At 50.0% G+C, this 13,255-nt stretch overlaps 1 protein-coding gene across 3 annotated transcripts in view; it reads right to left on the bottom strand.

The window, feature by feature from the left end:
- LOC137645937 (carbonyl reductase [NADPH] 1-like) overlaps positions 1 to 13,255 on the bottom strand; it is a 69,829-nt gene that overhangs the window by 42,903 nt on the left and 13,671 nt on the right. For all 3 annotated transcript variants that reach the window (XM_068379003.1, XM_068379004.1, XM_068379005.1), the window contains one exon: positions 12,172 to 12,300. In XM_068379003.1, coding sequence (XP_068235104.1) covers positions 12,172 to 12,300 — 129 coding nt within the window. The remainder of the gene's footprint in view (positions 1 to 12,171; positions 12,301 to 13,255) is intronic.

Raw genomic sequence — 13,255 nt, forward strand, 5'->3', positions numbered from 1 at the left:
GATCCTTGATTCCACCGGGACTTGAGCCGCCATTGAAGGGATCTCATCCTGAGGCGGCTGTTTGGAACCAGACGAGCCAGGGATTGGGCAGGAAATTCTTCTCGCCTGAGGAAGGCTTCCGCCAACCTCCTCAGCCTTGCTATCCAGTCTTCTGATGGAAAGGCTTTGTGGAGATTGGTGTCGATTAGCATGCCTAGATAAACCAGTCGTTGGGACGGCTGCAGAGAGGACTTCTCGAGGTTTACCACGATCCCCAGATACTGGCAAAGATCCAGAAGCCTGTCTCGGTGCCGAAGAAGGGTCGACTCTGAGTCTGCTAGGATCAGCCAATCATCCAGATAACGAAGGAGACGAATGCCGTTCCTGTGCGCCCAAGATGAAATCAGGGTGAACACTCTGGTGAACACCTGAGGAGCTGTGGAGAGACCGAAACACAGCACCTTGAACTTGTCGTCTAGGCAAAATCTCAGGTACTTCCTGGAAGACGGATGGATTGGGATCTGGAAGTACGCGTCCCTTAGGTCCAGTGTGCACATGAAGTCTTGTGGTCTCACCGCAAGTCTGACCGTGTCTGCTGTCTCCATGCTGAACCGGGTTTGCTTGACAAACTGGTTCAGAGCTGAGAGGTCGATGACAGGTCTACAGCCTCCAGTAGCCTTCTTTATAAGAAAGAGTCGACTGAAGAAGCCTGGGGAGCCGTCTACGACCTCCTGGAGAGCACCCTTCTAGAGCATGGTCTCGACTTCGGCCTGAAGGGCCAGCCCCTTTGCTGATCCCGTGGCATAGGAGCTCAACGACACTGGATTCGCTGTCAGGGGAGGTTGAGATGTTGTGAACGGGACGCGATAGCCTTGGCCGATCACTGAGACCGTCCAAGCATTGGCCCCGTGTTGCTGCCACCTGCGGACGCAACGCTGAAGGCATCCCCCCACAGGTGGACACGCAGGGGGACTGCCACCCCTAGGGCTTGCGGCCGCGGCCGCCACCCCTAGGAGTCTTGCCTTCCCTGGAGGACTTACTGCCCCTCTTGACCTTGGCTGGAAAGGGCTGGGTCTTAGACACCACCTTCTTAACTGCCGGTGCCTGCTTTGGAGCCTTACGAGGCTGCTGCTGCTGTTGCGGCGGAGCTGGAGGCTTATAGGGCCGAGCTGTAAGGGCCCTATGGAGGAGGGAGTCCGTGCTGGATTTCCTCCACCTCTCAGCCGTCCGCTCCATGTCTTGAGGCTCAAACAGGTTCTCCCCCAGAAGGGAAGCATGTCGGAGCCTACACACATCCACGGTGGGGACCTTCGGATGGAATCTCTCGGACACAGCATCGCGACGCTTCAACACCGAGTTGGCCCACAGGGTGGTAACCTGGTGCGCCAAAAACTCGATGGAGCGGGTGCCCGAGAGCAAGAAGGACTCCAGGGCCTTCCTATTGGTCTCCTTGGACAAGTCCTCCGAGCGCAATAGGATGCCCAGAGATCCTAGCCAAAAGTCCAGCCTCGAAGTGGCCTGCATGGCACACTTAGCGACCTTCTCGTGGCTAAGGATCTCTGCCGCCGAGAACGACACCTGCCGGGCACAGAGCTTTTCAAGGGGAACTCCCTTCGCCAGCTCCTCCACAGAGTGATGGAGAGGAAGAGCGAGGCTGGACTCACCCAGAATCTCGAAATACCTCCTTTGCTGAAGACGAGGAGAAGGGATGAGCTTGTTCCCGGCAGAGGAACGACTGGAGGAGGCAAGAATCGCGAGCTGAGCGTTGGCCCTAGCTCTGGCACTCTTCAGACCCCGAGACCAGGGGAGAGCCGCACTGGACTTAGATGAAGTGTTTGACGTTCGGAAGGCCCCTAAGATAGTGTCTTTGTCTTCACGGGGGGGCGATGACTGGATCCATAAGCCCGTTAAGTTGCCTTATCAGGCTTAGGACCTGCCAGAAGGCATGTTCGGATTCCTGCTGATCTCCTCCCTGCGGGCTGGCAGCCAAGTCTCCTGTCCCAGGGATCTCTTCCTGGGGTGAAGCGTGGACGTTCCCCCGGGGAGCAGTGGGTTCCTGGCGAATCCTCGAAGATGATTTTGGGACGGTCTTGGAGTCCTTGGATTCCCTCCTGGGAGGGATACAGGATTCCAACAGAGAGGTTCGAGGAGCCCCTTCCTCACGAGACGATTCTCCTCCATGACGCGAAGTCTCCCCCCTTGGTGCCGAGGGGAAGACTACCGCTTCAATGGACTCACCCGAGGACGGAAAGGCCTCGTCCACGGGAGAAGGAGAACGCACTCGAGCAGGAGAAGGGGGCTTCGCGACAGACCTCTTGGGAACCAACTTCGCCCTGGGGGAAGTCACCACGAAATCCACTCCTCTCTTTCTCTTCAGCAATGGAGAGACAGCCGTTGGTTTGTTACCCTGGTCGGCGAGTGCTGGCTTCATAGCCCTTACTAACGCCCGCGCCAGAGGACCAAACCAAGTCTGCTGCTCCAAGGACACAGAGTCCGAAATCCTCGCTAAAGGGAAAGGGATCGGGCGATCCTTTGGAGTGGACACCACAGTACCTGCCTGAAAAGAAGGTGGGGAAGAATGATGCACTGACCTCTCCTCAGTATTATCCTTGTCCTGCACTACAATCCTGTGTTTGGGTGGAGGCGATCCCGAGCGTTGTCTGAGAAAACGCGTTCCTGCTGCTACCACCGGCTGCGAAATTCGCCGCGAACGATGGTCGCGCGAGGGCAAACGGTCGCGCGGGCGCGCAGGCGAGCGGTCGCGCGGGCGCGAGGGTGTGCAGATAAATGAGGGCGTGTCCGAGTCGGCGAATGAAAGCGTTGGCGCGATGGCGAGGAAACGCGCTGCCGCAAGGGCGAGGAAGATCGCTGGCAATGTAGATCAACAGGTTATCGGTGGTGAGCTGGCGAGCGCTGACGTGCAGGTGGGCAATGGCGCGTTGTCGCATGGTGACGCGTTGGCGAGCGATAGTGCGTAGCACGTGTAGGTGAGTGATCGCGCGATGGCGAGCTAGTAGATGGCGAACCATGTCCCTTCAGAACATTTGGTCGACGAAGCGTTGGAGATCGCGTGCGCGCAGGTTGTAAATCACGCGGGCGGTCCGGAGATCGCCAATAAACAAATAATCGCTGACGCGCAGGAGAACGCTGATGAATAGGCGATACTAAAATCCCCTGTGCGCGCTGGCGAGCAGGTGATCGCTGGCGCGTAGGTGATCGTTGACGCGTAGGAGAACGCTGATGAATAGGCGATACTAAAATCGCCTGTGCGCGCTGGCAAGCAGGTGAACGCTGGCAAGCAGGTGAACGCTGGCAAGCAGGTGATCGCTGGCGCGTAGGTGATCGCTGGTGAGCAGGACGGCGACGCGTGAGATCCTGTGAAGGAACAGGTGGCGCGGCGGGTTCAGGAACAGGAAGATCGTAGGCGCGTGGGCGAACATGTGCTTTTGACACACGCGCTGGAGAACGCGAACGTTGTTGCGTAGACACAGGATGAGAGAGCTCAGGAGACTGATGGCGCGCAGGGAGTTCAACAGGAACTGTAGGATGGTCAGAGACCACAGGGCGATGATCCTCAAAAGAGCGCTGACGAGCAGGAGAGCGCTGATGAGGAGGGCGAACATCAGGAGAGCGCCGGCGAGCAGGAGAGCATTGACGAGCAGGAGAGCGCTGACGAGCAGGAGAGCGCCTTTGCGCTAGAACTGCACGTGGAAGGGCAGAATCCCTTTGCCCCGAAGGGACCGTTGCCCGTCGGGTGACGAGTTCCCCATAAGGTGAAGATCTAGCAGGAGTTGGAGAACGGTCTGCAGAGAGGTCCAAAGGAACAGGAGCTGTAGGCTGAGTACGACGAGGAGAGTCCCCTTCGGAGGAAGAAGATCCAAAAAGGCGCCTCTTAACCCCCTTATAAGGGGAAGGGAGTCCCTTGCGACGCAGCGGACGGTGAGCCTTACGGCGGAGGCGGCCACTGGGAAGATCATTAGGACCATCCGTCATCCGAAGGGGAGTCTCAGTCAAAGCACTTCCCTTAGAAGGAAGCTGAACAGCAGAAGAGCCCGTAGGACTCACTTCCCCCTTCGAAGGATGTACGGAAGGGGGAGGAGAGCCATCAGCACCATCATCCTCAACTGCACCTGCAGAAGATTGCCCCGCCACGTCGGAGGCCTCGCCACCACGACGTCGACGATAGACAGAGGGTCTACCTCTGCTACCGCCAGCGACTGCTTAACGGCGGCCCCCAACGAGACAAGGTCAATCAAGGCGACCCTGGAGGGCAAGCCCTTAAGCCCCAGGGAAGCCCAAATCTGTAAGAGATCATCATTAGACAAGGAGTTATCAATGGCCTCCCCCGGAGGAGGAGGGGGAATCGCCCCGCTATGGGAGGCGACGCCCTCTCCCCCCACCCAAGGTCGGGAAACAGAACTAGGGCCTGCGCTACCACTCGGCCGACTCTCCTTAGGAGCCGGTCGAGGGGGAGCTTCGGAGGAGGTTTGGGCGGCGAAAGAAGAATCCCGAGAACCTTCCTCCTTCAAGGCAACCCCCGAAGGAGAACGGTCTCTCTTGGACTTCTTCTTACGCCGGCGGCCAAACCTCTCCCACTGGGAGGCAGACCACTCCCTACACTCACAACACATGTTTTCCTGGTCACACCATCGGCCCCAACACTGAGGGCAAAGGGTGTGAGGGTCCGTATCTAAGGCCGACATAAAGGTCCCACAAGGGCGGCCGGCAACACCAGGGCACGTACGCATTGTAATATAATACAGTAATAACGAAAGTCAACTTCAAAACAACACACAAGCTGTAGAAAAGAAAAAGCAGAAAAAAGATTAAAGGCTGTCAACGAGGACGATGAACAGACACGTCTGTTCACCGCCGAGCCAAAAGTGAAGTGAAGCAAGTCACCGGTGTGTGTGTGTGTGTGGGGGGGAGGAGCAAGCTACCCTTCCCCTACCCCCGCTAACTAGCACGGGGGTAATTAACCCTCGTTAAAACTATTGGCTCGTCATTTCAGCTGCGCTAAAAGGTAAACCCAATGTAAATAGCGTGGTTTGTATTTCGGTTACGGAACAAATAATTTTTAAACATAAAACTTACCCGCTGGTTATATAAGAATGGCTGATTGACACCCTTGGTTCTGGGTCAGAGACAGCAACGTAATTGGAAATTCACTTAAGTTAAATATAACAAACTTAAGAGGTTCGTACCTAATAAGGAAGCTGACTGCAATGGTTCTCTGCCTCATTCTGTCTGCTATCCTTAGGAGATCCAGCGGTCCACCCAGGGGGCTGGTGATCTCTAGGAGCGGTCAAACGGTGCCATAACCTACAACTTAACAGGACCTTAACTAATACCCTTGTTCTGGGCACTCTCAAGGAACAAAATGACCACCTGACCAAATCAAAGATTGCGGAAGACTGACAACCAATCTCCACATACAACTAAAAAACTATACAAGTTCCAAGAGGGAGAAAAGGGTACTGGGAATTAGGGGAGCGTAGTGGTAGATCCTTCACCTACTACTGCATTCGCCGCAACGAATGGACCCAAAGTATAGTAGTCCTCATAAGGAGTCTGGACACGTTTCAAATAATGGGATGCGAATACAGATTTACTTCTCCAAAAAGTTGTATCCATTATGCTTTGCAGAGAACGATTTTGTTTAAAAGCCCCCGAAGTAGCTACGGCTCTAACTTCGTGCGTCTTATCCTTGAGCAGCTTAAGGTCCGCCTCACCACACTGGGTGTGAGCCTCTCTAATCAAGAGCCTCATAAAAAAGGATAAGGTGTTCTTCGACATAGGCAGTGCAGGCTTCTTAACTGCACACCAAACAGCCTCTGAGTTGCCTCTCAAATCTTTTTTTATGTCCAAATAGAACCTCAGTGCTCTAACAGGACAGAGCACCTTCTCCAACTCCTTGCCCACTACATCATAGAGATTAGCAATCTCAAAAGACTTAGCCCATGGATGGGAAGGACAATCATTCTTGGCCAGAAAATCAAGCTGCAAGGAGCATATGGCTTTCCCGTCTCGGAAACCAAAGTTCTTGCTCAAAGCGTGAGTCTCACCGACTCGTTTAGCTGTCGCTAAACTAACCAAGAAAAGTGTCTTCAAGGTTAAGTCTTTAAAAGAGGTCGAGTGCAAAGGCTCGAATCTGTCACTCATGAGGAATTTAAGAACAACATCCAAATTCCAGGCAGGCGATTCTTGTTGTCGCCTCTTAGAAGTTTCAAAAGACCTAAGAAGATCTGTAGGTCTTTATTGTTGGAGAGATCCAAATCTCTGTGTCTGAAAATAGCTGCCAGCATACTTCTGTACCCCTTGATAGTCGAGGAGGAAAAGTTATGCTTAATTCTAAGATCTAAGAAGAAATCGGCAATCTGTGCTATAGAGGTACTGGATGAAGAAACCGAGTTAGCTCTACACCATTCTCTGAATACCTCCCACTTGGACTGATACACCCTGATGGTAGAAGTCCTCCTTGCTCTTGCAATAGCCTTGGCTGCCTCCTTCGAAAATCCTCTAGATCTTGCGAGTTTTTTCGATAGTCTGAAGGCAGTCAGACGTAGAGCTCAGAGGTTTAGATGGTTTCTTGCTAAGTGAGGTTGTCTGAAAAGATCTGCTCTTAATGGTAGGCTTCTCGGAACGTCCACCATCCGTTCCAGTACCTCTGTGAACCAACTTCTTGACGGCCAGAAAGGAGCCACTAGGGTCATCCTGGTTCCCTCATTTGACACGAACTTCTGTAACACCCTGTACAAGATTTTGAAAGGTGGGAACGTGTACACATCCATGTGTGACCAATCCAACAGGAGCGCGTCTATACGAGTTGCCTCGAGATCCGGAACTGGCGAGTAATATGTCTCCAGCCTTTTCGTTTTCGAGGTTGCAAACAGGTCTACGAGGGGACGACCCCATATCCGCCACAGTCTCTTGCAAACGTCTAGGTGCAACGTCTACTCTGTGGGGAGAACTTGGTTCCTCCTGCTGAGTCTGTCTGCACTCACGTTCTTGACTCCCTGAATAAATCGTGTCAATAAGGTAACTCTCCTTTCCTCCGACCATACGAGAAGAGGTCTTGCTATCTTGTAAAGAGACTTCGAGCGAGTCCCGCATTGCTTTGCTATATTGTATAAGCCAGAGCCGTGGTGCTGTCGGCATTGACCTGTACCACTTTGCCTAGGACTAGTTTCTCGAAGCCTTTGAGGGCTAAATGCACTGATAAAAGCTCCTTTTGATTGATATGGAGGTTTTCTTGCTCCTTTGTCCACAGACCTGAGATCTCTGCCTTCCCTAAGGTTGCTCCCCACCCCGAGTTTGAGGCGTCGGAAAACAACACGAGGTCTGGGCTCTTTTGTTCCAACGAGAGGCCCTCCTGGAGTCTGCGTGAGTTGTTCCACCACTGAAGGCGTGTTCTTATGGGATTCCTAATGGGAATACATTCCCTGTCGAGACTGCCCCCTTTCTTCCAATGACAATCGAGATGAAATTGAAGGGGGCGTAAGTGCAGCCTCCCCAGTGACAAAAACTTTTCCAGTGACAAGAGGGTCCCCAGAAGACTCATCCACTCCCTCACCAAATTGACATCCTTTTTTATAAAGGCACAAAGCTTTAGGAGAGCTGAGTGAATCATTGCAGATGATGGAAAGGCCTGAAAAGTCTGACTCTGAATCTCCATCCCCAAATAAAGAATCTTCTGGGATGGAGTCAGCTGTGACTTCTTTGAACTCACTAGGAGTCCTAATTCCTTTGACAAATTCAATGTCAGCTGAAGATCCTTCAAACAGCGATTGGACGAGGGGGCTCTTATGAGCCAATCGTCCAACTACAGGGAGGCTCTGATGCCCCTTGAGTGTAGCATGCTCGCCACATTCAGCATGATCTTCGTGAATACCAGAGGAGCTGTGCTGAGACCGAAACATAAGGCCCGGAACTGGAAGACTTCCTTCCCGTACACGAACCTCAGATAACGTCTGCAACTCGGATGTATTGGGACATGAACGTAAGCGTCCTGGAGGTCCAGTGATACCATCCAGTCGCCCTTTCATACTGCTGCCAGCACGGTTTTCCGAATTTCCCTGGTGAACTTCAAATTCTGGACGTAGCTGTTGAGGGCACTTACATCCAGAACTGGTCTCCATCCCCCGAACTCTTGGGGACCAAGAACAAAAGATTGTAAAACCCCGGTGATTTTATGTCCCGCACCCTCTCTATCGCTTTTTTCTCTAGCAAGAGAGACATCTGAAGTCGCAAGGCTTGCCTCTTTGGTCCTTCCCTGTATTTGGGCGAGAGATCCATAGGATCTGTGGCTAACGGAAATTTTGAGAAGAATGGGATTTTGTATCCTTCCTTTAAAACAAGAACGGACCAAGGGTCCGCTCCTCTTCTCTCCCAGGCCTACCAGAAGTAATTCAGCCTGGCCCCTACTGCTGTCTGAAGGAGAGGGCAGTAGACTCTGCCTCGACTGGATTTAGCTCCTGTTTTCTTACACTTCTTCCCGTCGGGCCTGAAGTTACCCCTTCCGGCAGGTTTACCACGAAAGGGCTGAGTGGATTGTGAAAATGAAGCAACTTCCTTTGGTCTACGGGAAGGGAAAGAAGTAGGCAGCACCTTCCTAACTGTCTTGGCAACCAAATCATGGGTAGCCTTCTGGGTCAGCACAGCGGCAACTTCCCTTACCAACTCTTGGGGGAATAGTGCAGAAGACAGCGGCGCAAAAAGTAACTCCGATCTCTGAAAAGGAGTGACCCCCACGGAGAGGAAAGAACACATAGTTGCCCTCTTCTTCACAACTCCGGATGTGAATAGGGCAGCCAATTCATTTGAACCATCCCTAACTGCCTTGTCCATGAATGACATTAGTTGAATGACGTTACTAGTGTCAGTGCCCTTCATTTCCGACACTTTTCTCCCCAAGGCTCCCAGAGACCAGTCCAGAAAGTTAAACACTTCTAAAGCCCTGAACATGCCTTGCAAGAGATGGTCGAACTCGGAGATAAACCACCACACTTTAGTCTTCGTCACAGCTAGCCGACGAGAAGAGTCTACTAGGCTCGAGAAATCTCCCAGGGCAGAGGCAGGAACTGCCAAGCCCAAGACTTCTCCTGTCTCATACCAAACACTAGACTTGGAGGGTAGTCTGGCAGGAGGAAAAGCGAAACACGTCTTGCCAAGGGCTTTCTTCGAATCCATCCACACTCCCATTAACTTTAACGCCCTCTTAGAGGAGCGAGAGAGTACCATCTTCATGAACATAGATGCTCTTACTGCTTTTCCAAGGGTAAATTCCGAAGGCAGAGAACGCAGAGCTACAGGAGTAAAATAGTCTGGGAATAACTCCGTAAAGACAAGCATTAACTTCTTGAAGTCCACCGAATGTTGAGGCGGTTTATCCTCTTCTCCCTCCGAGAGATCGTCCAGCAGTTCATCCGGCTCCTCTTCCGAAAAATCAGCCATCACAGCAGTGCCTTGTTCATAGAGGCGACGTTCCTGTGTAGACGTATCAGCGCTGAAGTGGGCACGCTTGCGCTGTTCAATATTTTCATCTGCATGACGTTCACCAGCCTTGCGTTTGTTGTCACGTTCGGTTTGTGGAATAGTATCCAACTGACGCGAGGCGACAAGGGTCGACTGATGTGTGGCGTCATGGCGTGGCTGACGGGTGGAGTCATGGGTTGACTGACAAGTGCTGTCGTGGACAGACTGACGCACGGCATCATGGAATGACTGACGCGTAGCGTCTGACTGACGCTGACGCTCCGCGGTGTCATGAGTTGACTGACGTGCGGTGTCATGGGTTACCTGACGCGTAGCGTCTGACTGACGCCGACGCTGATGCTGACGCTCCGCGGTGTCATGGATTGACTGACGCGTAACGTCTGCCTGCCGCTGACGCTGACACTCCATATCGCGTCCGCTTCCATCCTGCTGCTTAGCAGCCCGTTCGGTTGTTTGGCGAACGTTGTCGCGTTTGGAAGACTGATGGTCGGTGGTATGAGCGGTCGATTGGTGCTGAGAAGCGGGTCCCTGATGAGACGCATCCACCTCAACCTGCCGTTGAACACTGCGGCTGGGAGATTGCCTATGCGACAACGCGTCAGTACAGGAGACAACAGGCCTCCTGTGCGACAACGGGTCTAAAACGGAAGACTGACGCCCAACCGCACTGCCAACAGCAGGTCGATAAGATTGCATAAGCGACGAGAGTTGCTACTTCATGCCCAACAGCATAGACCATTTGTGATCACCATTATGCGATCACCCTTAGGCGACACGCGTGCAGCCTCTTCCAATGCAAATTCATCTTCCTCATCGCTTCCAAATCACTCCCCACTTTCGGGAGACGAACACCAGTCTGATGGAAGAGGCGGTGCATGAACCGTAACACCAGAACCACGGATCAGCTGCACCAAACCTTTATCTATTTCAGAACCCCCGTCAGAGCGTTTCGCAGGTGAACACTCGCCAAGGGACTGAAAACGCTCAGGTGTATCCCAATGGCTACAGCCAGGTTGTTGCAGAGGAGAATCGTGCTGCTGTACCACTGTGTGTGCTTTTCTCTTAAGAGGTCTAGAGGCTTGACGCCAGACCTCGTCACACGTAACTTCATCCGAAGATGGCGATAATGCACTAACCTCACCTTTCCCATGGTGAGGGTGAGCGACCTGTGATACGACAGCAGGAACGCTCGAGGGGATACCTGCGCGAGTGATGAAGCCTCTCGTTCCCTTTTTCCGTTCGATGTTACTTCTCCCATGGGTTCAGGAGCTTGAAAGAGGTCTTAGGCTAGGCGAACGACAGGATCGAGCAGACGCACCCTCCACAACACTGAACACATTATCCGAACTTTTCGCACTTGATAAGTCGCCTGTGCGACAACTTTTAAGCAAATTAATTTCGGACATAATTTGGTTCTTGTCCGCCGCTAACGATTCAACTCTTACGCCGAGAGCTTGAATCGCGGACAACATATCCTTCATTGTAGGTTCCTTCGCTTCCTGATCTACCACTACGGGGGAAGGATTAGGTTCAATGATATTGGATACAGGAATCTACAGAACGAGAAGAACTGTGTCTAATCATGTCTCTCTTTAGTCTCTGAGTATAGCGCTCATAAGCTAACCACTCACTTTCGGTCAAAGAAAAACATTCTTTGCACTGATCCCCAAAAGTACAAGTTTTACCCCTACATTTTACACAAATCGTATAAGGATCAATAGAAGCTTTAGGAAGACAAGTATGACATCCTTTAATACACTTCCTATATACAGGGGAGGGGTCGGACATATTGAAGAGTTAGGAGATCAAAACATAAACAAGGGTTCAAAACTATCTAAATAAACCCAACACAACAAAGATTTCAAGATAATATGAAAGAGAAATCAATAAAGCGAAAGCCCAAACCAAAAAACAGTATACCTCACCAAATAAACCGTCCAAATCAAAGTAAGTTGCGAGTGAATTCCAATCATTCCAGCCAGCAATGGCAGCAGAGAAGGTCTGAATTGGTTGGAATAGTTCGGCCTGTCTACCGCGAGGGCACTAGTATACACCTGGCATATCTGCGATTGCCGCAAGTTTTTTAATTTCTGCCGGGCGTCCAGGGACTTTGGCCATTCTTATATAACCAGCGGGTAAGTTTTATGTTTAAAAAACAATGTTAATAAAGTTTTCTGACAATGTCCAAACAGGTGGAGAGAACATCCTTGCTCACCAACGGCTGAAATCAGTGAGTTGTCAGTGAGCAAGCAGCAGAGGGGGGTTGCTTCCCCACTGCTGGGACAGAAACTACCACTCGGTTGTTGAAACCTTGTTAAAACTTTTAACGGATGTATTCCAGCTTGTGCTGTTGTCGTTCTCATATGTAAGGGACAAGGGTTTGTATATGTATGGGAACAAATGAGAGAATGTAGCATAGAAAATGGATCAAATATAAGCATAATAGGAGTAAAACATCTCTCTGTTTCTTATAAATTAAAATTTTCTCTACATTCATATTCACATTATCAATACAGTAACTTCCCTGAGAGATATCAAAGAAAAAAAAACATTTTGATTATAAAATCTATTACAGTATTTTGATATGCGGGTCACACGGCTGGTATTCTCAGAACCGTGAGCTTCTTGACCTTAAAACATGATATAGCATTTTAAATTTTTTCACAATTATCAGTAAAGATTTTGAAATTCCCCTACCTCATTCAAGTTCTTAACTGCAGCTAACCCTCGACCTTCATCCCTGGAAGTCAGGTAGACAATGCCATCAAATTTTGCACACAATTCCTTCATGATGCCAAAACCAATCCCTTTATTGGCACCTGTAACCTGTTCAGAATGAAAAAATGACAGCTGAGTGATAATAATCCTAAATCCTTGTAACAAAATTACAAACTGAATATAAAATAATTCAAAAGTATTTTTCATGACTTGCAAGTCCAGGAAAACAAATTTCGAAAGTAATTTGCACTTTCCTGAGCTATACATACCAATTTCTATAAATTAGGAATATACCTTCAGCAGCTCCGGAACTGCCGTTGAATATTTAACAAGGTAGTTGGTTAATGACAAGTAGTCTGAGGGGGAAGCCATGACCTACAGCCTGTCAAGGAATAGCCACTTTTGTCCTTAGGCCTAGGACTGCAAGTTGGTTGAGGAAGGAAATTTAATTTAAATAACTCTGGTTTGTTTGGCTAGGAAATAATGAAAATTACTTTTAAAATATATTTGTTCCTAAGGGTACACAACCTTTCAATCTTTTAAATAGGGAGATTGATGGGAGAAGTTCTCTAGAACCAAACTGAAAATGATATTTTAATTATAAAATAAATTTTTGAATATACTTACCCGGTGAATATATAGCTGCAACTCTGTTGCTCGACAGACAAACTGTACAGAAAAAAACTCGCCAGCGATCGCTATACAGGTTGCGGGTGTGCCCAACAGCGCCATCTGTCGGCCAGATACCAAGCTCTATGTAAACAAAGACTCAATTTTCTCCTCGTCCCACTGCGTCTCTATTGGGGAGGAAGGGAAGGTCATTTAATTTATATATTCACCGGGTAAGTATATTAAAAAATTTATTTTATAATTAAAATATCATTTTTAAATATTTAACTTAGCCGGTGAATATATAGCTGATTCACACCCAGGATGGTGGGTAGAGACCAGTAATATATGTTTACATTTTATGAGCTAAGAGTTTTTATTTCATTTTAGAAGTTATCAAAATAACAAAAACAAAATAAATAGGTACCTGGTAAGGAAGTCGACTTGAACGATT

Source organism: Palaemon carinicauda, chromosome 8 (assembly GCF_036898095.1).
Source record: "Palaemon carinicauda isolate YSFRI2023 chromosome 8, ASM3689809v2, whole genome shotgun sequence".
NCBI classification, from domain to species: domain Eukaryota; kingdom Metazoa; phylum Arthropoda; class Malacostraca; order Decapoda; family Palaemonidae; genus Palaemon; species Palaemon carinicauda.